At 37.4% G+C, this 26,796-nt stretch overlaps 1 protein-coding gene across 8 annotated transcripts in view; it reads left to right on the top strand.

The window, feature by feature from the left end:
• Window positions 1-26,796, top strand: part of RBFOX2 (RNA binding fox-1 homolog 2) — a 205,621-nt gene that overhangs the window by 146,404 nt on the left and 32,421 nt on the right. For 5 of the 8 annotated variants that reach the window (XM_055085294.1, XM_024127209.3, XM_028490602.2 and 2 more), the window contains exons 4-5: window positions 19,307-19,453; window positions 22,620-22,673. In XM_055085294.1, the coding sequence (XP_054941269.1) occupies window positions 19,307-19,453; window positions 22,620-22,673 (201 nt within the window). The remainder of the gene's footprint in view (window positions 1-19,306; window positions 19,454-22,619; window positions 22,674-26,796) is intronic. The other 3 variants (XM_007101889.4, XM_055085295.1, XM_028490598.2) reach the window with 1 other exon arrangement.

Raw genomic sequence — 26,796 nt, 5'->3', positions numbered from 1 at the left:
ATTTTCTTAGCTTCCTGTGGATTTGAGTTATTTTCCGATGTCATTTCCTTTTAGCTGGTAGCACATCTTTTAGTATTTCTGTAGACTAGGTCTGCTTGAAACAAATTTTCTGGTTTTGTTTACCTAGGAATACCTTTATTTTGTCTTCATTTTTGAAGGCTAGCTATAGAATTCTTGGTTGACATTTTCGCCCCAACTCCTCAGCCCTCTGGCCTCTGATGAGAATTCAGTTGTTAATCCTGTTGTTGTTCCCCTGTATGTGATGAGTTGTTTTTCTCCTGCTGTCTTCGAGAGTTTTTTGTCTTTGGCTTTGAGCAGTTTGACGCTGATATGTCTAGGATAAATCTCTTTGTTTTTATCATATGTGGAGTGCATTGAGATTTTGAGGTCTGTAGATTGTTTTCCATAAAAATTGGGAAGTTTTTGAACGTAATTTTTTCAAATATTTGTTCTTTCCTTTTCTTCCTCCTCCTGGGACTTTTGCTATAAGTAATGGGGATGCTTGTTCCCCACAGGTTCAGATTCTGTTTATTTGCTTGTTTGTTTTTAAGCTGAATCTAAACAGAATCTAAGTTTCTACTCATTTTTCTTCAGTCTTCTTTCTTTCCGTTCTTTTGATTGGATAATTTCTGTTCATCTGTTTCAGTTTACTCTTTCTTTTTTCCGCCATGTCAAATCAGCTATTAAGCCCATCTAGTGAATTTTTATTTTAGTTAATGTACTTTTCAACTCTGGAATTTTCATTCAGGATTTCTGTATCTCTATTGAGATTCCTTACTTGTCATCGTATTTCCTTTAATTCTTTGAATACATTTGTAATTGTTACTTTGAAGTCACCTGCTGACTCTAACATCCAGGCCTCCTCAGAGCCTGTTTCTAGTTACTGCTTGTTTTCTTGAGTCGGGGCCACACTTTTCCTGTTTCTTTGCATGTCTTGTAACTTTTTAGTAAATTGGGCATTTTAGTAATATATTTTAACGACTCTAAAGTTTTTTTGTTTTGGTTTTGTTTTTGAGAGGTACAGGTGAGTGTATATTTGTGTGTTTTAAATAGTTTGCCTGTACTTAAACTGTGGGCTCCTCTGTGGTGTGCAGCCACTGATGTGTCTGCTTAGTGATTTTCATTCTCATTTTTTACTTTTTAGCCTGGCTGGGAGTCACCCCTGTGTCTCCATAGCCTACTGGTCAGCCAGTGATTTGGGGCAAAAGTTGTGCTTAAGCACCTGGAGTGTGGAGAGCTTCCACCCTCTGCTGATCTGGTTTTGGGTTGGGAAGTGCATTTCACAGTACAGCCAGTTCTCAAGTATGCCTTGGCTTTTTCTTTCTTTTGGGCCCTCTTATGTCTCCCCCTCCTCATCCGCATATTTTCACAGTCAGCCAGGGATGTGAGGAGATCATATTTAGTTATTCTACTATTCTCTCATTTCCAGGATCTTCCCTTCAGATTTCTAGCTGATCCACCACTCACCCCAATCAGCCCATAGCCTCAAGCTAGAAGAACTATATTTCCCCGTTAGGTTTCCACCAAGTTTGCCACTTTAGCGTACAAGTCTGTGGTTTTCTACTGCGCCCCCCCACCCCAGTACCCCAAGTCGAGTCCGCCCCCTCTGGCAGCAAAGCTGCTGGTTTTTGTGGCCCAGCCCTATCCTGATGAGCTCTCCCAGAAGAGCTGAGGATTAGAGAGGGTGGGGTTAGTGAGTTGGAGTAGCCCCAGGCAATGTTTGTAGACTCCTGCAGGTTTTACCCTAAAGCTCTAGCAACTTTTGAAGAAACTTCTCTATTTATTATCTGCCTCTGATTGATTTCCAGGACCCTGAAATGACTGACAAGTTTTCTTATTGTTTTGAGGAGAGGATTCACTGACCTGTTCATGCCATCAGAGCCAGAAGTCCCTTCCTTGAATCACTTCATGGTTGTTTGTACTGCACCTCTCCTCACCACTGCCCTTCTCTTTTTTTCCCTATTACCACTGTTTCCCATTGTTTCAGATTCCCGGATTATGTGTCTCTAATGACAGTATTAATGGCGAGCTCTGTTCCTTAATATCAATATATACAGTTAAGACTTCTGTTCTTCATCCATATTAGAAACTATTCATTATATAATTTTGCATTATATTGACCAATTTGAGTTTCTAAAGATGTATTGAAATACGATTAGGAATCCGTATGAATAGATTGTGACTTTATTGGTGCCGAGGAGAAAATGGAAAATCCTTGAGTTGTGCCTGCAAACAGAACACAAGTTCTGTCATTTTAGGAAGTTGCTAACAATAAAATGGAAAATTATTAGGAAGCTCTGGTTGAAGATACTTCTTATATTTTTAAGTGTACATTTTAATTGTGAGTGTGAATCCACTGCTCTTAAGCCATTTTACCTTTGGAAGTTGTGTGTGGGTGTGTGTTTCTCAGGGGAGGTGGGATGTGTTTAGAGAGCGATTGAGCAGTAGAGCAGTATATTGTAAAACCTACCTAGATTTGACAACCTTATAAATTATTCTGTTAAACCTTTACCTTCTACATACATGTTTTGTAAAGAGAGTCTGCTAATTCCTGTAGCCAATTAAATTCAAAAGGTAGATAAGAAGCATTGTTATTTATAAATAAAATCTTAAATTTGTATAACACTTTTCAGTTTAAAGCTTGATTCCACAAACACTATTTTATTGTGGCTCATAAAATAGCCCTTTGTGGTATGTTATTGTTTTTCTACTTGGGGAATTCAAAGTCTTTACTCTCCAGTCTACCACTCTGACTCCCCATCTCCAACTCAGTGAAAGTGATCATGAATATATGCACTGGTCCTCTGAGCAGATGCTCGTGCATCTTTTCCTGCTCAGTCCAAGTGTTAGCTCGGCTGGGAAGCCCTGCTTGACTTTCCTAGGCAAAGCCAAATTCATGTATCCTTCATTTAGACTCAGGTAGACTTCTGAGCTGACCACCTTTTGTGGAACTTACAAGTTGTGATGTTTTTTGTTCACTTCTGTCTCCCTAACTAAACTGTAAGCTTCTTTTGCATTCCCTGACTTATCATAGTACCTGGCACTTAATAGTTACTTAGTAAATATTTCTTGGGGAAAAAAATGAAAGAAGAAGATACAGGTGTGCCATGGGAGGTCTGAGAAGAGAGAAGTGAGCTCCTTGGTGAAGATGGCATTGATCTGGGCCTTGTATTATGAGTGACTAGAATTCAGACATGTTTAGATGGTGGTGGGAAGAATTAGGAAAGTCATTTCTCAAAGCAGAGTTGGAGAGATGGGAAAGCTCAAAATGTCTTTGAATAAAAGCATAGGTTTCTGTTTGGTTGAAGCTTGGGTGCTTGGTGGAAACTAGTGGGAAATAGGTGAGAGAAAGGTCACTTGAGAGTACAAATTGGGAAGAGCATTTGAATGCCTGGCTGAGAAATTACTTTATTAAAGGTATTTGAGCAAGAAATGGAAGCAAGCAGAATTGTGCTTCAGAAGATTAATCTCTTGCATGTACAAGATAGTAGAGAAGCAGGAAGACTAGTTAGGAAAGGGTCTTATGGTTGGAGTTGATAATGGGGTTCTGGCTTAGGGGTTGCAGTGATTGTGTACAGGAGGAAGTGAATTCAAGAGAAATTATGAAGATAGAATAAACAGAATTTGACAGCTGATTGGATGAGTAAAATAAGGAGATCAGAGTCAAAGATTTTTCATCCTTATTGCAATAACTATATCTTAAATAAAATCATTTTACCCCCCAAGTTTCAGTTTCCTCACCTATCAAATGAAGGTAATAATTCCTACCTGATGGAATTGTAGTGAGAATAAATTAGAAAAGCTTTGGAGATTACTTGTTTAAATAGTTCTTTGAGATAATTGCTTTTACCGTCTTTTAAAATCAGTTGTCCTGGTTGATGTCATTTATTTGCGCTTTTTATTATTGTGAGCTACAGCTGTATTTTAATAGATCTTGTTTATGTTGGATAGTCCCATCTTGTTGATGGAGAGAACAAAAAGAAAGGATTTCTGACATAAAAATGAGAAATAAGCAATGAAATCTGGAGTTTTATTTCCAAAATATATTTTAGAAATTGATTTTAACATTGGGCTAGAAGCTTCTTGTACTCTTAAGATGAGAGCTTGTTTTGACAGTCATTTGGTCCCATAGTGTGCATTAGCAAGAGAGATAGCAGTTAGGCGTCTCCCACCTGGGTCTGCAGAGGCTTGATTATCACTGAGCCTGCCTGCAGAGAAGAAAGGACCTCAGTTCCTGTATGTTTAGATATTTTCCAAATGCCAGCAGGCGTAAGTAGCTGAAGTATTTGAAGTAGATAAGCTTTGGTGAGTGATCTTCAGATACAAGATTTATATTTGTGTACATATTCTGCCGACCTATTGGATCATACTTTCCCTGAGGGCAGGAACTATTACTTGCCCTCTTCTTATTACTCCCAATGATATGCAACGGACATTTAGTAAGTGATTTTTGAATGAAAAAAGAAGCTTATAAAGGCAGAGTAAGTTGCTAGTCAGTAACATCTTTTGAAGTATTTGAACAGAGTTGTTGGTGCATCTAAATTGAGGGAATAGTTGAGTGGTCTGCCGTGCTATATCATAGTCTGCTGTAGATTTTATAGCCCTCCTCATTGGTGGGCCTTTGAGCACACCTCCAAGTAAAGATGACTCAGACCCCATATTGTTCATCAGCCTCAGTTTCTTCTCTTTTTTGTACACCCTTTCTCTGGAGTTGAAGCCAGATTTCCTTGCATTTCTCTACCATCAGAAGATCAGTCTAACTGTCCTCCCTTGGAATTACCCACTGACCCTTACCTGGATGCCTTGTAGATTGGCGACCCATCAAATGTAGTCAAGAAGTTATACCACTTAACAGTGGGTCCATTTGCCCACACCAGGACTTCTGGAATATAATGGTAAAAATGGGGCCCATATCCTTCTCTCATGTTGTGTATTGTTGGGCAATGTTACCTTCAGCCTGCAGTGTGGGTATGATCATTAGCATTTTCCATCTCCAGGCTAGAATTAGAGGCCTGGGACAACAGAGGATTCATTCATGCAGTCATCCACTTTTCCAAGAGATGGAAAAGCTGCCTATGAGCAGCTTGGCAAGTTCACAGCTGGATTGATGAGGAAACTATAGCCTGGTCTGAAATGCAAAAGTTGCTGCAGAAAACCACACTCAGAGCCAGGCATGCATATTTTTCAATAGAGAAAATTGCCCTTTGGTTCATGTAAGACTCAAGACACCCTTTCAGCAAATTGTTAATATTGTTAAGTTATGATTATTGCTTCTTCTCTTTTGCATGCCTTCATTTATTTATTTTTATTTACTTATTAATTATTGATTGTTATTACCCATTCTACCCCCACCACACCCCTCAAAAAAAAGAAACTGAAGCTGAAAAGTTCTGAGAATGGTAATACTCTGCTCTACTGGCCCTTGCTGCTCTCCCATGTGTTAGAGTAAGAATAAAGAAGCACTGATAATTAACTTAGTAGCGTGGTTTTTCTCAACCTGTCTACAAGAGTTGTGCATTTTCCGTAAATATTTTGTACTATCTTTTGAAGTCGGTAAACTCTGTTTAGAATCACTGAATTTTAAAGGCAAAATAGATTTTAGAAATTATCTCACACCTTCCTTTTACAGCAGAGGTCAGCAGTTTTAAGTGACTTGAACAAGGTTACAGCTAGCTCGAAACAGACCTGGGACTCAGGAAATCTGCTTTAAGTCAAGGGCTTTTTTTCTGCTTCCCCATGTAAATTATAAAAAATAAAAGGCATCTCTAGACATGGTCTTAGTTTCCACTTACTCTTCAACTTTAAACCCAAGAACTTCAACTAGAACATACTTACAGATTTCTTTCATTCTGAAGTGTACATTAAAATATTAAAGAATCATTCAGTTAAGTATAAAGTTTTTAAAAATTGAGGTTATTGTCTCTGGTGTTTCTCTATTATATATAATTTTTACATAATTCTGACTCGTGGTTTTAAAAAAATAAGTGACTTGCTGTGGTTTTTGTTAACTGTGATACTGGTTTTTGTTTCCTGGGGTAATATATGGTAATATTACATATACAAATGATGCCATTTAGAATTCTTTTTTATAACACTTACCCACTGAGAAAATAGAACTAGATATTTTCTGAAGAAAATTGAGTTACTAGTTTATTGGGGAAACGTTAGCTGACATTTAAATGCCCAAACAAGACTCGATTCTCAGAATTTGACTTGTAGCAATATTCAAATACACAGAAGAAATACTCAAGCATTTCTCTTTAAAATAACTAAATCTAAACGTACTTTTGCCCAAGTAAGGAATTGTTCTACGTAAATGTAAATTCAATTTTTTATTCCCCCAAAATTGTGTTTTGTGTTAGCACTGCAAAAAATAATTTTATATGCATAGGTATTCTTGGTATGTTATGTTAGCACTGTGAAATTACCCTGATTTTCAGTAACTAAGTATATAAGCCAAGATTTCACTTTTTAGAAAGATATTCTATCATGTTAGGAGTACTCTTTAAGAAGGAATTCATAAGATCTAATTCCACCAGTTTTAACCCAGTATATACTCCGTTATAAACATTTATAAAATTGCTTTAAATTTTAGATGCTAACAAGTCTAGTTGATGGATCTTCATGGATTGTAGTACCAAATTTTTCTTTAAGGCACTGTTAAATGACATAATGAAAAGTATCCCAACTTACTTTCTAAAATATTATCAGGAGAGACTGAATTTTTTTAAAGCTGTTTTTTAAAAACTGTTTATATAATATTGTGGTTAGGGCACTTGAGCTAGGAAACGAGATTGAGTTAGGTTTAGCTCCCAGCTCCTTCCATTTGCTAAATGTATAACCCTGAGAGAATTATAACTAATGCTTATTTTCCTCACCTGTAAAACTGGTGATACTATTTCCTAACTCATAGGGTTGTTTTTAGGATTAAATGAGAAAATGTACAGCAAGTACTTTGTATAATGCCTGGCACATAACAAATGTTCAATAAATATTAGCTGTAATTCTATTGGTATATAATTATTTCATTTCAAAGGAGGTGTTATAGGCAGTTCTTAAGTTAAAATAATACAAATTAACAGGCTGTCCAATTATATATCTCTTTTCTCTTTTGCCATTTTTTTCCCTCATACCCTTGGGAGCTTGTGCTCTAAGGACCATTCTGATAAAAGCAGTATTTTTCAAAGTGAATTTTATATTTTGATCCACAAAAATGAATGAATGAGTGAATGAATGAATGATATATATAATATATGTTTAGGGAGAAAGGTGAGTTTTCTGTCTTCAGAATTCACAGGAAACCTTTTAACTTTGTTTAATCCAGTATTTCCCAAATTTATTTGACCATGAAACTCATTTTCTACAAAATACCAGTTAACATCCTGCAGAACTGTCATTCTACCCTTTGGAAAGTATTGCTCTATGATTTTTGAAGCATGTGTACACACACGTATCCTTTAAATGTACTTAAAGCTATTTTGGGCAATGACCTTTCCATTAGATTTTCTCGGGTATAAAATACATCAGTCTTATTTAATACAAGTTTGAATCATTCAAAATGGAAATAGTGTGAGATCGAAAAATTAATGACACTTCACTTTTGTGCAGATTTTAAACTGTTAACAAAATTCAACTGAGTGAATTTAAAAGCTCTTGTTGGCTTTATTCAGTGATTCATGAATTTGGTGGCATCCAATCTAGCCAGATAGAAAGGAGCTCTGAGTATAATTGTCATTATATGCAGATGACATGATATAGAAAACCCTAAAGACTCCACACAGAAACTATTAGACCTGATAAACGAATTCAGCAAGGTAGCAGGATACAAGATTAACATTGCATTTCTTTCTTTATACTAACAATGAAATATCAGAAAGGGAAAGTAAAAAAACAATCCCTTTAAAATCACATCAAAAAATAAAATAAAATACTTAGGAATAAACCTGACAAGGAGGTGAAAGAATATGCTGAGAACTATAAAATGTTAATAAAGGAAATTGAAGATGATTCAAAGAAATGGAAAGATATCCCATGCCCTTGGATTGGAAGAATTAATATTGTTAAAATGGCCATACTACCCAAAACAATCTACAGATTTAATGCAATCCCTATCAAATTACTCATGACATTTTTCACAAAACTAGAACAAGTAGTCCTAAAATTTATATGGAACTATAAAAGACCCAGAATTTCCAAAGCAATCCTGAGGAAAAAGAACAAAGCTGGAGGCATAACCCTCTCAGACTTCAGACAATACTACAAAGCTACAGTAATCAGAACAGTCTGGTATTGGCACAAAAGCAGACATATGGATCAATGGCACAGAACAGAGACCCCAAAATAAATCCACACACCTACTGTCAATTACTCTTCAACAAAGGAGACAAGAACATACAATGGAGAAAAGACAGTCTCTTCAGAAAGTGGTGTTGTGAAAGCTGGACAACCACATGTAAATCAATGAAGATGGAACACTCCCTCACACCCTATACAAAAGTAAACTTAAAATGGCTTAAAGACTTAAATATAAGACATAACATCATAAAACTCCTAAAAGAGAACGTAGGCAAAACATTCTCTAACATAAATCATAGTAACGTTTTCTTAGGTCAGTCTCCCAAGGCAATAGAAATAAAAGCAAAAGTAAACAAATGGGACCTAATCAAACTTATAAGCTTTTATACAGCAAAGGAAACCATAAACAAAATGAACAGACAGCCTGTGGACTGGGAGAGAATATTTGCAGCAATGCAACTGACAAGGGTTTAATTTCCAAAATATACAAACAGATCATACAACTCAACAGCAAAAAAAAAACAACCAAATCAAAAAATGGGCAGAAGACCTAAATAGGCATTTCTACAAAGAAGACATACAGATGGTCAATAGGCACATGAAAAGGTGCTCAACTTCGCAAATTATTAGAGAAATGCAAATCAAAACAACAATGAGGGGACTTCCCTGGTGGTCCAGTGGTAAAGAGTCTGCCTTCCAGTGCAGGGGGACAAGGGTTCGATTCCCTGGTCGGGGAACTAAACTCCCACATGCCGCGGGGCAACTAATCCCACGTGCCACAACTACTGAACTCGAGTGCCTCAACTCGAGAGCCCGCGTGCCGCAAACTACAGAGCACACGCACTCTGGAGCCCACGCGCCACAACTAGAGAAGAGAAAACCCGCACGTCACAACTACAAGAAGCCCGCTCACTGCAACGAAGAGCCTGTACTCTGCAACGAAAGATCCCATGTGCCACAACGGAGATCCCACGTGCCACAACTAAGACCCGATGCAGCCATGAAAATAAGATATATTTTTTTAAAAAAACAGTGAGGTATCACCTCACATCAGTCAGAATGGCCATCATTAAAAAGTCTACAAATAATAAATGCTGGAGAGGGTGTGGAAAAATGGGGACCTCCTATATTGTTGGTGGGAATGTACATCAGCGCAGCCACTATGGATGGCACTATGGAGGTTCCTTAAGAAACTAAAAATAGAGTTGCCATATGATCCAGCTGTCCCACTCCTGGGCATATGTCTGGAGAAAACTGTAATTCAATCTTCACAGCACCCCAATGTTCATAGCAGCGCTATTTACAATAGCCAAGACATGGAAGCAACCTAAATGTCCATCAACAGATGAATGGATAAAGAAGATGTGGCACATGTGTACAATGGAATACTACTCAGCCATTAAAAAAGAATAAAATAATGCCATTTGCAGCAACGTGGATGGACTTAGAAATTATCATACTAAGTGAAGTAAGTCAGAAAGAGAAAGACAAATATCATATATCACTTATATGTGGAATCTGAAATATGATACAGATGAACTTATTTACAAAACAGAAACAGACTCAGACATAGAAAACAAATTTATGGTTATCAAAGGGGAAAAGGGAGGGGTTAAATTAGGAGTTTGGGATTAGAAGATACAAACTACTATATATATAAAATAGATAGACAACAGTATGTGTATATATATATATATAACTGAATCACTTTGCTGTGTACCAGAAAGTAACCCAATATTGTAAATCAACTAAACTTCAATTGGAAAGAAGGAAGAAAGAAAGAAGCTCTGAAAAGCTGTACAGGATGAGATTTTATAGGCAGAGGGAACAGGAGCAAGGAGGTTATACTGGGCATTTGCTGATTGGTTAAAGCATTTCCTTATATGGAGCAAAGGAAAATCTTGGAGCCTTGGAGTCTTGGGTCAGGTAACTTCTGCTGAGTAGACAACTTACTTGGTTGACCTAGGCCTTTCTTTTCTGGGAGAGCAGAGCATAGAAACTTACGTTTTGGTTTCCTGACATGGGGATTTGCATGAGCAACTTCATCTTGAGTCTAATGTTATCCCTTTAAGAAAACCAATATGAATCTAACCAAATAAGAACTCTGTTAATAATTGCTTAATTTCAAATCTATATGAATTGTGGGGCAGTTCACGTGGCAGCTCTACTTTTAGCAATTAATAGAAATATCTATTATCTTTGATAAGTTTGGTCTTAAACTTTGCAGCTTTTACAGCCATGCCCCTTGCACTATATGTGACTGATTTTATAAAATCTTGAGAATATCTAATTCATCCTATGAGGAGGATTCACTTACACCTTGACTGAAGGCCAATCCCCTATCCAAAAGAAATTGAACCCAACTAGGAATCATTTATATTTTTGTTCATAAAATGATGAGCTCTTAAGGGAAAATGCTGCAAGGAGATGAAACTTTGTGACTGGCCTTTTGCAAGTAAAAAAGATTTACAAATTAAACTATTTCTAATTTGGGAATAGATAATAGTACTATTAGATTAAATGTGGTTTTTTTTTTCTTCACCATGCCAACAGTTTGAAACAGATGGGCTTTTCAGCCCATTTCTGACTTTTATAAGTGATCTGACCCACATATTGAATATGAACAAAAGTACTTGTCTACAATTGTACCTGTATATAGTCTTAAACCAACTAAACATTCTGTGTTCTAATATTCTGTAGGGCTTAGAATCTGACATCCCAAAATTCTTTTTTTTAAACTCTTTGTTTTGAAATAGTTTTAGACTTACAGTAAAGTTGCAAAAGGAGTACAGAATGTTTCTCCATATTCTTTACCTAACTTCTTCTGATGTGAACATCTTACATAGGTATAGTACAATTTTCAGAGCCTGGCAATAAGAAGTGTTGGTACAATATTATTAAGTAAAATATAGACCTTATTCAGTCACCAGTTTTCTGAATCCAGTCCAGGATCCCACATTGCACTTAGTTGTCATGTCTCCTTATCCCAAAATATTTTAATCATCCTCAGCTTATATCTGAAGTAGTTCTAGGCTCTGAAGAACAGAGAAAGGAAAAAATCTTGTATTTATAGATTTGCTGTAAGATGATTACCATGTCTCATTTGTGAGGTCTCTGCTTGTTCTACCTCAGCCTTTCATGTATGCATTGGAGAAGGGCTATAATGCAGGCTCTTCCTTCTTGAGACACTAAGGTTATTTTTGAAAGCGAGCCTTGTTTCCCAAAATATTTTATACAAGTCAACTCAAAACAAATATAGGCTGTGTTGACCTATTTTGCTGCCTTCATTAAAATATGTGCATATAGTATTATAAGATTTTATTAAACACTTGTTTCAGGTTACTTTTGAATACATCCATCTAATTTTGCTTCCTCTAAAAGTACAGTAAATGGTGGTTGTGTCTGTGTGTTTTTAGGAATATAAAAAATAAGAACAGGAGAATTAATCATTTTGGAAACTAGAAAGCAGATGGCCAATTAGTAACTAACTTAGCAGACCCAAATGAGTTTATCCTTAAGCCAGTAGTGGGAGAAAGCTGAGAAATGATTCAGTTTATACCACAAAAATTTGAATTTCAGAAACATGACTCCAGGGACTTCCCTGGTGGTCCAGTGGTTAAGACTCCGCCCTTACACTGCAGGGGGCACGGATTCTATCCCTGGTCAGGGAACTAAGATCCCACATGCTGCATGGCAAAAATAATAATAATATGACCAAAAAATAAAAATTTTTTAAAAAACAGTTTTCTCAGAAACACAGCTCCAGTTCGATTTGGGAAACTCTTCTCTGGATAATCTAACTCAAGAGGAAGGACTTAAAGATGCATGAGTCAGGGGGTTCCCCACGAAATTGCTTACCTAACTGAACCTAGAATGAATCACAAAGTCATCAAGCCTCTCTATCCCACCCACTCAGAACTTGCAGACAGTTTTTAGCTACTTTCCCCACCTCAATTCTTAATTATGAACAAGACAACCAAGGATTACTAGATACCTGGGGAAAACCTACAACATGGAAAATAGAGAATAAAAACTAACAAACAAAAAGAGAAATTTGGAAGAAAAGGAACCCCTTTCTCCTCAGAAATTACCAAAACAATAATCTATATCCTCAGAGAGATAAGAGAAGGTATTGCGTCCACTAAACAAGAATGAAATGCTAGTTTTTGTTTGTTTGTTTTATTTTTGGCTGCGTTGGGTCTTCATTGCTGCGCGTGGGCTTTCTCTAGTTGCGGTGAGCGGGGGCTACTCTTCCTTGCGGTGCGCAGGCTTCTCATTGCAGTGGCATCTCTTGTCGCGGAGCACAGGCTCTAGGTGCGCGGGCTTCAGTAGTTGTGGCACGTGGGCTCAGTAGTTGTGGCTCGTGGGCTTTAGAGAACAGGCTCAGTAGTTGTGGCACATAGGCTTAGTTGCTCTGCGGCATGTGGGATCTTCCGGGACCAGGGATCGAACCTGTGTCCCCTGCACTGGCAGCCAGATTCTTAACCACTGTGCCACCAGGGAAGTCGCTGAATTGCTAGTTTAAAAGATGAGGGGAATGGGGGGTTCAGAGAAGAAAAATGAGCCCTTGAAATTAAAAACATGTCAACAAAATGAAAAAACTTCATTGGAAGGTTGAAAGATGAGATGGAAGAAAAAGAGGTTTCCAGTCTCTTATCCACAATTCCAAAATCTGTAAAGTTCTGAAAGTCAATAATTTTTTCATAAGTTTGCAGCAAAACTCACAACATATGTATAGTCTTTATCACATTTATGTGAATATGCATACATTTTGCTACAGAAATATCACTGCTCCACATCTCATTGATAGTGTTATATACGGGTTTACACCATTACTGCCTTTCTAAAAATCTTAAAAATTCTGAATTCTGATACACATTTGGTCCCAAAGTTTTCAGATAACGGATTAAGAACTCATATCCCAGAAAATAGAGCCAAAAGACAGAGAGATGGAAAATACAAGAGATAAGAAAGTTAGAGGATCAGTTCAGAAGATCCAACATCTAATAATACAAGTTTCAGGAAGAGAGAAAGACAAAATGTATAGGGTAGGAGTCATCAGCAAAATAATTCAAAAAAGGTCCCAGGACTGAAGGATATTAATTTCCAGCTTAAAAGAGACCACAGAATTCTCAGAAAAATAGAACAGTATAAAACAAACCCACATTAAAGCCTGTCACTGTGAAATTTTAGAGCACTGGACATATTTGGATAATCTACAAACCAGAGAGAGTGGGGGAAAAGTCACATACAAGGAGACAGGGGTCATAATGCCTTCAGATTTCTCAACAACACTGGAAGCTAGGCTACAGTTGAGAGTTACCTTTAAAATTCTGAAGGATTTTTTTTTTCCCAACCTAGACTTCTATACCCAGTCAAACTGTCATTAAAATGGGAGGGTAGATGTTTTCAGACATGAATCAGACAGATTCTCAAGAAAACTTTGCTAAATTTAATTTCCTCTTTTCCTTTTCTTCCCCTTCAGCCTCACAGAGGTGAAAATAAGAAATGAAGACACTCAGAGACAACAAGAGGAAAAATAAATATTGGAGAAAATGGATAATCCATAAATCAAAATATTATTCCTGAATTAATCAAGAAATTCCTTAGTATCTCAGATTATGTATTAAGTCTTACTATGATAGAGACTTAGAAAGTAATACTTCATCTTGTATTGCTTTTTTTTAGTCCTCACTTCCAGAATGAGGTTTTGAGACTTACAAATCTGATTTGCTCTTCAGTGTCAAGTGCCCTGGGTTTCACCTCAATGAAGTAGCCCTCACTGGGGAGGCAAGGATGTCTGAAGAGTGGATGTATAGCTTTAGTCACATGATTGCATTGAGCAGGACCACTGCTAGTCCTCACTGTAAACAGTCCACAGACTCCAGCCTCTTCTGTTTCATCCCCTGCCCAGTGAACCAGTTAGGTCAGAAAGTGACCACAGAAAGGAAGAACACAGAACCTTGGAGGTTATTTATATAGTCAGTAAAGTTGCTCAGCAGTTAACAATAGAAAATAAAGCAAACCAGCACTGTATTGACTGAGATTTTTCTCAGAACGGTTTAACTGTCCACTTTTCACAAAGATATAGCCTTAAAAACTTTTATTTACTTCTGCTCTCTGATTTGTGTGTTTCAACGATTAGTAATCTGTAGTGAGGTAACTTAAAGTTGCGAATGACAGATGGGAAATAGGATCTCATTTAACTACATCCAACGTATATTCCCTATTCCTGTTTCCACTATGTACAGAAATCTGCTTTTCAGCCCTTTTGAATATCAGTTTAGTAGTTCTCTGGCTTTGCTTCCTTCATAAATGTCAGTGTGCCTTTGCTGGATTTCTTTCCTCTCCTTTTCCTCCCCTTCAGGGCCCGACCTGCTCCTGTTCCCTCAAGGCATAGAATACATGTCACCTCTTGTATAGCTTTCCCTGCCCCTTATCCCATGCCTACCTCCACCTTCAGGTGGGGGTCCTGAGAAAGTGGAGCATGGGATCCACACGTGTTCTCCATTCTAATGAGATTAAAAAGAAGAGAGCATGAGTGCAGTGCTAGGAAGGGGTGGTTTAGCATATGAAATTGGGCCACCTGGTTTTTAATTCCTACTCTGCCACTTAATATGTGACCTTGGACAATGAACTTAACCTCTCCATGCCTTAGTTTCTGCCTTTGTCAACTGGAGGACAATAATAGTACCTGTGTCATAGATTACTGTGAGGATTGAAGAAAATAATACATGTAAAGTACATTCTAATATAGAGCTTAGGAACATTTGCTGTGGAGCCAGGCTGCCTGTATTCAAATCCCTGCTCCATTACTTAGGCGATCTTTCTACTCCTCAGACTCCTCAAGATGGTTGCTAACATCTCTGAGCCAAAAGTACCTCTGAATCAGATTCTTTTAGCTGAACACAGGGTCAAAAGGAGGGAATCCATTCTGTGTCTTTAAAAACAAAAAACAAAAAAGCAAAAGCTACTGTTAGGGTTGTTGAAAGACTCACAATTAACATATGTAAAATACTTAGGCCAGCGTGTGACAGTTAACGCTATTTAAGTATTTTTTATTATTGAAAGGCGTAGGTAAGTGTCTGTCTTACAGTATGCGCTCAAGAGTGTATGCACTCTACTCAATGCTCCGTGGTGACCTAAATGGGAAGGAAATCCAAAAAAGAGGGGAGATATATATATATATATATATATATATATATATATATATGTAGCTGATTCACTTTCCTGTACAGTATAAACTAACACAACATTGTAAAGCAACTATACTCCAATAAAATTTTTTTTTAAAAAAGTAATAGCTGCTGTTTTACAGGGAATTCCCATTTTTCAACAAAATTCAAAAAAAGAAGTGGAGAGAAGAAAGGGTCTGAGGTTGAAAGAGAGGAAAGCAAGTTAAAGCCATGATAGGATGCCACTACCTCCCACCCAAATAGTTAAAATGAAAATGACGATACTAAAAACAGCTGGAACTTGCACACATCGCTGATGGAGTGTAAGTTAGTACAGCCACTTTGCAAAACTGATGGTATCTTTGAAGGCTGAACTTAGACATATCCTTGATCCAACAAATCCAATCCTAGATGTCTATTCACCCAACAGAAATGCCTGCTCCTGTGCACCCAAAGATGTGTAACAATATTTATAGGAACATTATCCTTAATAGCCAAAAACTGGAAGCAGCTCAAATAAATTCTGTATGGTTATAAAATGTACAACAGTGTGTGTGTTATTATGATGTGTGAAAGAAGCCAGACACAAAAAAGTACATACTGTATGATTCCTTTTTTTTTTTTTTTAAGTTCAAAAGTGATAGAACTAATCTATGGAGTTAGAAGTCAGGATGGTGGTGATCCTTTGGCAGGGGAGTAGAAACTGGAGTGGGGCCCACAGGTGCTGCTGGAGTTCTGTGGCTTAGTCTAATTTGATGGTTACATGAGTGTGTTTTCTTTGTGAAAATTCATGCAACTGTATTCTTAATGATTTATGCATTTGTAGCTATGTATGTTAAACTTCAATTTATAAATATATTTAAAATCAGAAGGCTTAAGAATTTTGGAAATAATGGTTCACTTTTTCTACTTGCTAAGTCTCCAGAGAATTAAAGGTTTCATACTTTTAAATAATGTAGGTGTTCACCACAAGGCTGGGAAATTAACCAATCTGGCTTCTTCTTCATCAGTTGTGTCTTCCGGACTGTAAAATAATATTCTCAAGAACAGAAATTAAGTACCTCAGGTAACATACTTTGAAGTAATGGTTAGTTTTCATTTATCCTGCCACCTCACATACCCTTTTACAGACTACATAGTCTACATATATAAGCTATATATAAAACTATGGTTTGGAGCTAGAATCGGTCTTTTTAACTTTTCTCTGAGTGATAACACTGTCATCCTTCAGATCAGATCTGGTGGTTTTAAAGTTTGATTGAAGAAAGAGTTTTATGTGATCCAGCTGTGAGATGTGAGAGGCAAGTTGGAAGGTGCTCGAATGAGCATCAGTTGTAATTGATGCTTGTGCTCGTTGCTTTGGTGTCCATGATGCTGCTTTTTAGTAACTTAGTGAGTTTCATCTTCGAATGGAATGTGTTTTGTTTAGTCTGCATTGTGCCCAGATTGAGGATTGAAAACCTTACACTTTCGCAGAACATGGCTTTGTAGCTCTTTCCTTTCCTGCTATTTTTGTACCATGTGAATAATTGCACAGTGAGGCCATCTGTGAGGCCTGAATGGAAGGAGATAAAAGCGGCCATCCCTTAGATTGACACTTGAAAAGCTAGTATACATTTGGAGTTCATTCCTGTTTATCCTTTATATATTAAAGTCTCAAACTTCATTTCAACATGGTTCAAACATCTCTGAGCCAAAGGTATCTCTGGTTCAGTTTCTTTTAGCTGAACGCTGGGTCAGAGTAGGGGGATCCATTCCGTGTCACCCAGAATCTGCTAGAGGGACTCAGTTCTCATTCAACTGAGATAATAAGAACAGCAAGTTCCTCTCCTGTTTTGAAAGTGTGTTGGTTTAATCATCTCAATGAGCCATCCAGTTTGGCATGTGCTTCACAGGGAATAGTAAAAACATAAGGTTCTTAAATTGTCAAATTAATACTTCAAAGTAAATGTTTTTTGAATGCCTACGATTTATCACACCTGTTAGGTATTTGTCAAAAGTATTTCTCATCATAGCAATTTTTTGAGGACTTGCTGAAAAATAATTAACACATGCCTAGGACATTGCAAAAGAGATTCATGATTAAAAATGCACACCCACACTCACCCATGTTCTTTCACTATGGATATATACAAATCTAGCATTTATGGGTATGTAGTAGATTAGGCAGGGTCCCTTCAAGCCTTTCCCAACAGATTTTTCTAAATGCAACTTGGCTCTGGGCTACAGCAGGGTAGATTCCCTCTGCTGAAGTAGGAGGAATCACATAAATTAGGGAAGAGAGTACAGATTGGTTTCAGAGTAAGAAGCTTCTTCAGTTTTTGAGCAAAGGGCCCTTTGTCACTAGGTGTCTCCTCTTCGTAAATAATATTACAGTACTTTGGTAACCCAGTAGTCATAAACCCTGGAACTAATAGAGGGAATGAAATATAAAAATATTCCCATATTTCCTGAAATGATGGACAAGAAATACTGGTATCTCCACAAGTAGGTATTATACCACAGACTCTTTATTTTCAAAATAGAAAGATCTCAAAAATAGGAACTTCTAAAAGAATCTAAGAACAAAGTACTATTTTTATTTTTTTAATTTATTATTCTTTTAATTATTTGTTTGTTTATTTATGGCTGTGTTGGATCTTCTAGTTGCAGTGAGCAGGGGACTACTCTTCTTTGCAGTGCGTGGGCTTCTCATTGCAGTGGCGGAGCACAGGCTCTAGGCACACGGGCTTCAGTAGTTGTGGCACACAGGCTCAGTAGTTGTGGCTCATGGGCTCTAGAGTGCAGGCTCAGTAGTTGTGGCGCATGGGCTTAGTGTCTCCACAGCATGTGGGAGCTTCCTGGACCGGGGCTCGAACCCGTGTCCCCTGCATTGACAAGTGGATTCTTAACCAATGTGCCACCAGGGAAGTCCCAATGTACTATTTTTATATCTTGTTTTCCTAATGTATCTCCATGTGATCTTTTTTTTGTGTGTGTGTGGTACCCGGGCCTCTCACTGTTGTGGCGTCTCCCGTTGCGCAGCACAGGCTCGGGCTGCGCAGGCTCAGCGGCCATGGCACACGGGCCTAGCCGCTCCGCAGCATGTGGGATCTTCCCAGTCTGGGGCACGAACCCGCGTCCCCTGCGTCGGCAGGCGGACTCCCAACCGCTGCGCCACCAGGGAAGCCCTTTTTTTTTTTTTTTTTTTTTTTTTTAATTTATTTTATTTTATTTTTTTGGCTGCATCAGGTCTTAGTTGCGGCACGCGGGCTCTTCATTGTTGTCCGTGGGCTTCTCTCTAGTTGTGGTGTGCGGGTTTTCTCCTCTCTCGTTGTGGCACATAGGCTCCAGGCCACAAGGGCTCTGTAGTTGTGGCCCTTGGGCTCCAGAGCGCATGGGCTCTGTAGTTTGTGGCACACGGGCTCTAGTGCGTGAGCTCAGTAGTTGTGGCCCGCGGGCTTAGTTGCCCCATGGCATGTGGGATCTTAGTGTCCTGACCAGGGATCGAACCCACGTCCCCTGCATTGTAAGGTGGATTCTTTACCACTGGACCACCAGGGACGTTCCTCTCCATGTGATCTTGAGCAAGTCACTTAGTGTTTCTAGTATCTCCCACTTTACTAACGTACTGTAAATATGCAAAAGACCTAACTAAATTTTTTGGTAAACTATAGCATTTTGAACACAGATAACATCTTTGGTTTTTTTCTCTTTGAAAGGACAGCTGTAATTTTTGTTTAAAGACACACTGTTTGAGAATGATTGGGGTGGGGGAGGACTTCAATTATTTTATGTAATTCTTGTGAAATAATTGTGTTTATTTTTCCCTTAATGTTGTTTATTTCTTTGCTTAGCAGACAGAAGGGGGCGCACAGACAGAAGGCCAGCAGTCACAGACGCAAAGTAGTGAAAATTCAGAGAGTAAATCTACCCCTAAACGCCTGCATGTCTCTAATATTCCTTTCCGCTTCCGGGATCCTGACCTCCGGCAGATGTTTGGGGTAAGTCTCTGAAGTCCTTTTATGGTTTTACAATGAAAATATAATTTAACTCACCAGATGTATTACTAGTCATTACTACTTTAGGATAAAACTACAAGTATGTTGAGAAAGATCCTGAGGTAAATCATTATTTTCATCAGCCTTTAGAAACTTTCCCATCACCTGGCCTATTCTAGACATTATCCTTGCAAATTCTCACATACATAAGATGACTCCACAACCCAGTTTGCCTGGGACTGAGGGGTTTCTTAGGACGTTCAGAAAACCCAAGCGTTGAAATCAGGACAAGACAGTAATCCCTGCCTTTCAAAGGGTTATGAATTAAGTGAAATAATATCTGTGGTCTAAAATCAGGTATAGGGAGTTAGTTTGCTGCCTGGCATGTTCTTCCAGCTGTTTACTTCCTCCCAGAATCGCTGTCATGAAAACGAAGTATAATAGCAAATATTTAAGTTACTCAGAAATGAATGGCTACTGAGAATCTTAATTCTTTTTTGGGGCTAAGGTGTTGAACTTGACTGTTTTAATTTGATCAAACACTTAACTTGAACTAGGAGTAAGAAATAATTGATTTTTGTTTTAGTTATTTGGATAGCAGCCTAATGCTTTGTCAGAAAAGCAAATGCCCTTCTTTAAGTCTCGGTTGTGGCCACTTCATGGTGACAAGACCCTGGAGCAGAGTTCTGTCACTTACAGCTGACTTCCTGGATGTGTTTTCTACACCAAAGGCAATGCCAGGGTTGAGATTTAATGATATTTTTGAAGCACTGGAAGAGCTTTTCGACATGAAATGGTAGCCAGCTATTCTCCAGCTCTACAGAAAAGAGAGCAACAGAAAATATAAAGGGCAACATAAAGAATTTAGGTTATGGGACTTCCCTGGTGGCACAGTGGTTAGGAGTCCGTCTGCCAATGCAGGGGACACGGGTTCGAGCCCTGGTCCGGAAAGATCCCACATGCCGTGGAGCAACTGAGCCTGTGCACCACAGCTGCTGAGCCTGTGCTCTGGAGCCCGCGAGCCACAACTACTGAGCCCACGTGCCACAACTACGGAAGCCCGCGTACCTAGAGCCCGTGCTCCACAAGAAGAGAAGCCACCGCGATGAGAAGCCTGCGCACCGCAGCAAAGAGTAGCCCCCGCTCGCCTCAACTAGAGAAAGCCCACACGTAGCAACGAAGACCCAATGCAGCCAAAAATAATAAATAAATTTAAAAAGAAAAAAGAATTTAGATTACGTTTAAGAAGAAACTTCCCGGGAGTATGAGTTACTAGGTTCTCTACTGAATTATCGGAGATAATATGGAACCTTAATCTCTGAAGGTCTGTGAAAATGGAATGCATCCTCATCTGTCAGAAGTGTTTTCTCTATTGAGGCAGAAAAATAGTGTCCACTAAAGATCTGCCTAGGCCAGTTGTCAGTGATTTCTTGAAATGTATAATGCCCTTCTCATAAGACAATAAGTGCAAAAAAAAATAAAATTTTCATTGCAGGAGATACCTGGTTGCTGTCTTCTTCCACGTAGTTAGTACCTATCAGTATTTAGAAGGACAGTAGCATTGGTAAAGAGCAGAGATAACCATGTTCTATCTTATTTCCATTTTATTACCTCTGCAAACTTGATGAGTACCTTCTTTTAGTCTCATTTTCCTTAACCAGTTCTTACTCTGGAAGGTTATTATAAAGATGAATTAGAAAATGTAAAAGAAAACAAACTCTAAAATGCCATACAAATTTCAGTTTTTTGGATAGACATAGAAATAAAATAAAATGCCCTCCTTCCTAAAATAAGACATTTTCCTCTTCCCTTGATTTTTCTGATTTTCTATTAAATGGTGAAACTGGAATCAAGTCCAGAAATCTTACTCTAGAAAACTTGGGCTCTTAATACATGTTTTTTTGATAAAGATAGTAATGATTCAACCCAATAAGAAAACATGATCTCTGTTTTGCTCTTTTCATTTTTTAGTTTCTTCACATTTCCCAAAGTCTAGTTTGAAATCCAAGTGAAATAGATAATTGGGTCTGTGAGTCTAGTTCTCAAAGGGAAATGTGAGCCAAAAAGATATTGGAGATTTACTGCACATTCCCTCACTTCAGTTCATTCAGGTATTGATTAAAACAGGTAGTTTTATCACCTTATATATACCTCTCCTCCAAATAATTACTGTGTTTTGTGTATGCCCCTCTCATCAGCTATTTAGCTACCTAGCAATAGAGTTATTTAGGTGTTGTGTTTTTAGCTTTGTTTGATATTCCAAATGTAAAAATATTTAACTAATTTCGAAACAAAGTTATTATTTTAAATATTCTAGATGATGTTTATTGCAGAAATATTGAAGTGGCAAATAAATATCGATAGAATCATCCATAATGTCCGTGAATGTTTGGTATGCTGGAAAATAGCATGTAGCCTATAGAGATAACACAGACATATATTTATTGATTTGGAAAGTTATTCATAGTATATTAAGTTTAAGAAAAGTAAACAGACACACACACACACACACACACACATGCCTAAGGAAAAGCTGGGAAGGCTGTGTACCAAAATGTTAAGATGTTGGGATTGCAGATGATCTTCATTTTTTGTTTTCCCTTTTCCTTTTTGTTTATCTATATTTTCTATTTTTTTTCAAAAAAAAAAAAAAAAAAAAGGAAGGACTTCCCTGTTGGTCCAGTAGTTAAGACTTGGAGCTTCCACTGCAGGGGGGGGCATGGGTTCGATCCCTGGTCAGGGACCTAAGATCCTGCATGCCATGGGAGACGCGGCCCAAAAAAACAAGAAAGGGAAGAAAAACAGCCATCAATAGTATATCTTTCTACTTAACGATTTCAAAAGTTAGAGATGTAGTTAGGAAAACCCCCCAGTTCTTGTCCATGTGAAGAAGCATGTAATACGGTGACACTGTGAATAACTTCTGAAAACAGCTTCCACTATAAAGAGGTGGATAATGCATGAGTGAGTGAATTAAAAAAGGAAAAATTATCAGCTCAATGATGAGGAAAAATCAACAACTGATATTGGGACCTACCAACAAATAGAAACGTGGATGTTAAATAAGTAGTTTAAAGAAAAAAAACCACCTCTTCCTCTTTCAGAAGAAAATAAAGTATATGGATAAAAAGCTGAACATGAGTAAATGTTTTTATTTTTGTCTCTGCAGCAGTTTGGCAAAATCCTAGATGTAGAAATAATCTTTAATGAACGTGGCTCTAAGGTAAGCTCCATTTCAGTGTTGTGTGCTTGGTTTCTTTTAGTTTTGTTTTATTTAAAATAGTAAATAGTCAGAAAACTTAAGCTGTTTTTCAAGCCTGCAAAAAGTATCCCAATGATCTAGCTTGATTAGATTACCTCTAAACATAAGCCACTGCGTGGCCAAATTTTTCCTAAATCTTAAATTGGGAGAGTGATGGTATAGAAATGAGAGAGGTTTGAAGGTAGAGTGTGGCCCTAAGGAAGAAAGGCTGTAGGAGATGTCAGTCCTTTCTCAGATTTAAATTTGGCCTAAGCTTCTTACTGTAAAGGATGAGAGAGAAGACTGGAAAAAAGTGAAATTCTGTGAGAATTCTAGTCTGAATTCTACCAGAACAGTTCAGCTTTTAAAAATCGAACTTCAAAATGACATACTTAGAACAAATGTAATATTTCAGTTATTAGTTGACTTGTTCTCTCTGTTCAGTAAATTCTGACAAAGCTTGAAAACAGGGAGTAGTGACTCAGGTATTCACTGTGGATTTCCTCCCTTAAGTTATACCCAGATAGGCAAGCTTCAGGACTGAGAGTCACTTCAATTACAAATACAGTGAGTTGGGGGTTTTTTGCCTGAGGATGAACATAATAATTTACTGTTTTAAATTCCCAATCTGTATGATTTAGAATTTTTATGCACTAAAATAAGCAGCAGTGCTTTTAGGAATGAAGGAATTGTAAAGTCTTACAATGGTGTTGTGAAAAAATATTTGATGAACTGAATTTCAGAAAGTTTTATTTGAGAGTTTTCTTCTTCCTCAACAAATGGAATACACTCCACAGACACAACAGCTGTGGGCAGGCTTGTAAATATTTACCTTGCTATGTTCAGTTCTACTTGCAGTTTTAGGTTAGACCAATTTTTGAAATTAATTTTCATTTGGTCATCCCTACTGAACTTTGAAAATAGCCCTTGGCTATGATTAAATCTCTAAGAATGTAATTTGAGAAAAGCTAAATAAAGTAAATAAATAAGCTAATATTTACCTCTCTTAATTTCCTACTCCAAATTCACCATACTTTGGGAACTAATAACATATCTACAGAGTTATATATACTTCCTGCCCCCATCTATACTAATACAAATGTTTGTGCTTTCCTAATGCTTCTGATTATTATTCCCTTCCTTTATAGAATGCATCAGTACTAAAAGTGTTTAATTCTGACTGTAATAATTATTTGTTAATTATTAAAGAGGTAATTATACTCTAAGCTTTCAGTTTTCAGTTAAAACAAAAAAAGATTAATTATGCCTATACAGAACTTTCTCCAGCACTTAACTTGGTAAGTATTTTTAAAGTGAAATCTATTCAAACTGTAACCAGTAAAACTGTTTATACTTGTAATTTCCTCACAGTGGATATCTATTCTTTTGTTGTATAGTTTGCTGTTATTTTTTTGTGAACTTTTTAGATACAAGCTAGAAAAATGACAATGGTTTAGAGATGAGAAGCACATGAATGTGAAATAAATACATGAAGATTATTGACCACACTGTTTATCTGAACCAGTAGTTTAAATATTTTTGGTTTTAAGTGTTTGCACTTGAAACATTCTTAGCTAGACTAACAACCGGAAGCCCAATAAAATTCTATCAGGCATTGAGGACTTTGCTCCTTACCAAGAAAATAATTTGATTGAATTCTTGTGAAGCAAAGGAAATTGATCTTTCTAAGGCTTCTTTCATTGACTTCAAGGATTTGCCTACTACCAAAAAATTTTTAATTTACCCAATTCAATTGCTCCTCCCCTGTAATTTTCATTTTAATATGACACAAGCCTTCCTTTTCTCTTTGGGGAATCTAAAAGTATATGCTGCCTCTCTCAGCTTGATGCTGTGTCCTCACTGCCCTTTTTTTCTTTGGGCTGCTGAAGGGTAGACAGACTGTGTACTAATTGGAAAATGTTTTTAAAACAAAGCACAAAAAAAAAAAAAAAAACCAAAGTACAGAATTCAGAATTGCCTTGGACCTGCCTTCTAGAACTGATACAAAAACCTGTCTTCATCCTTTGCCCTTCTTAACTGCTACCTAAAGTTCTTAGCTGGAATGGGCTCATTAATAGAGATTTATTTTGGAGTCAAAACCTAGATGCGTCTTCTGGGATCCACCTGAGATAAATTAATGAGTACTTTTCTTTTTGTAAATTAAGTTTAGTTTCTCATTACTTTTGTGTCTGGGGTTGACTATAAAATTACAACATGTCTCGAAAGGAACCAGAGAAAAGGAGACTTATATGGTCCTATTGTTTAGCTAAGAATTGCTCAGTCTTTTAACAGAGTGCTTTTCTGTACAGAAATTAGCTTTATTGATTTTTTTCAGAAGCAATAATGGAAAAACTGACAAGTTTTTAGAGATAAGTAATACTTACATGTAAAACAGTATTTAGCCAAGTGACTGCAAAACAAAAAGCAACTCTTTATTACCATGTCTTATTTTTTATGAGATCGTTGGCCCCGGGTTTGAGAATATACCTCCTTAAAAACATAGGTGAACACTGTCTTGCTGCCATGCCCATTCCTTCCCTGCCTGCTAGTAGTCTACCTTTCCACCTTGCCTGGAGAGTAGAATTTCTGTGTTCCAGAAAGTAGTTGTTTCTTTGTTGTTGACTATTTTCCTTTTTTCTTCTTTGACCTTCATATTCTGAATTTGGTTTTTATGAAATGAATTTATTTCGTTTACATGCATATACATACATACATATTTATTTAAATTATTTCATGTGATTTTTGAAAATGTTCTTTTTACTCCCTACTCCTTTGTAAAAACATAAAGTCAGCTGTATTTAGTTTTCTGTGATTAACTGAAGGAAAGATAGACTATCCTTTTGAAAATGTTTAATTAAGATATGTGATGAAAAATGATACCCCTTCCAGAAAGTTAACTGATGTACTCAGATAGAATCTAGAAAATGATGAAACAGATATGCATAGCATTATTGATTCTCCAAATTTCACCAGTTGTGACAAAGTAGTAATACAAACAATAAGAAGTTAGTGTATAGGGAGAGTGGCCATATATCCTGATTTATCCAGGATAGTCCCAGTTTATACTTGTTGTCTTAACAATTAATAATGTCCCCTTTCGGGCTTCCCTGGTGGCGCGGTGGTTGCGCGTCCGCCTGCCGATGCAGAGGAGGCAGGTTCGCGCCCTGGTCTGGGAGGATCCCACATGCCGCGGCTGGGCCCGTGAGCCATGGCTGCTGGGCCTGCGCGTCCGGAGCCTGTGCTCCGCAACGGTAGAGACCACGGCAGAGGGATGCCCGCATACCACCAAAAAAAAAAAAAAAATAATGTCCCCTTTCTCCCTCAAAGTATCCTAGTTTGAGCAATAAATTATATTGTCATTCTCCTTATAGATCCTTTGAGTAACAATTTTTAAAAAGCACCCTTTTAAAAACGATTATAAAAGGAAAACATGACATTTAATGAGAAGTAGGGGGGGAAAGCATACATAGTTCATTAAATGGAATATTCACAATATGTTCTCATGTATTTCCTTCCTTTTTTCTTTTTTCTCACATATTCTCACATAGAATCTTAAACAGAACACTAAACAGTGGTCACCTAGTTCAACAACCAATACTCTTGACCTTGTACTGTCTGCTAGACACTTTCAGTAACTGAGTACTTGTTGTTTTCAAAAGTTTATTTCACTGTTGAAATTCAGACCTTCCACCATCCTGTTCACTATCACCCAGTCCCATAACATTTTGTTTGTGATAATTATCAAGCTTATTTTAAAAAGAAATACACAGATTCTAACATTTATATTTTCCATAAAGTTTTATCAGCATACTTTGAGAATAGTTGTCACTTTTGAAGGGACGCGTTTTATAAATATTGAATGTATAGAAGCTCTTCTTCTTCACACAGTGTCAATTATTAAGTCCTCTAAAGGACTGCAGAATAGAGCACAGCAACAATTATTGAGATTTCTAGCAGATTTTTAGTTAATGTGTTTGCATTACTTCTCTCAGGTGGATTTCTGGAATGATGGGAATCTGGGTTTGGGTTAAGCTTATGTTTAGGCTGGAGTTAGGGAAGATAAAACCTCTATTCCCATTCCTCAGACACAAGAAATATGCTGTAA

The sequence above is a fragment of the Physeter macrocephalus genome, chromosome 6 (assembly GCF_002837175.3).
Source record: "Physeter macrocephalus isolate SW-GA chromosome 6, ASM283717v5, whole genome shotgun sequence".
Lineage (NCBI taxonomy): Eukaryota > Metazoa > Chordata > Mammalia > Artiodactyla > Physeteridae > Physeter > Physeter macrocephalus.
The sequence above is the reverse complement of the archived record's forward strand: the minus strand, read 5'-3'. Positions and strand labels throughout refer to the sequence as shown.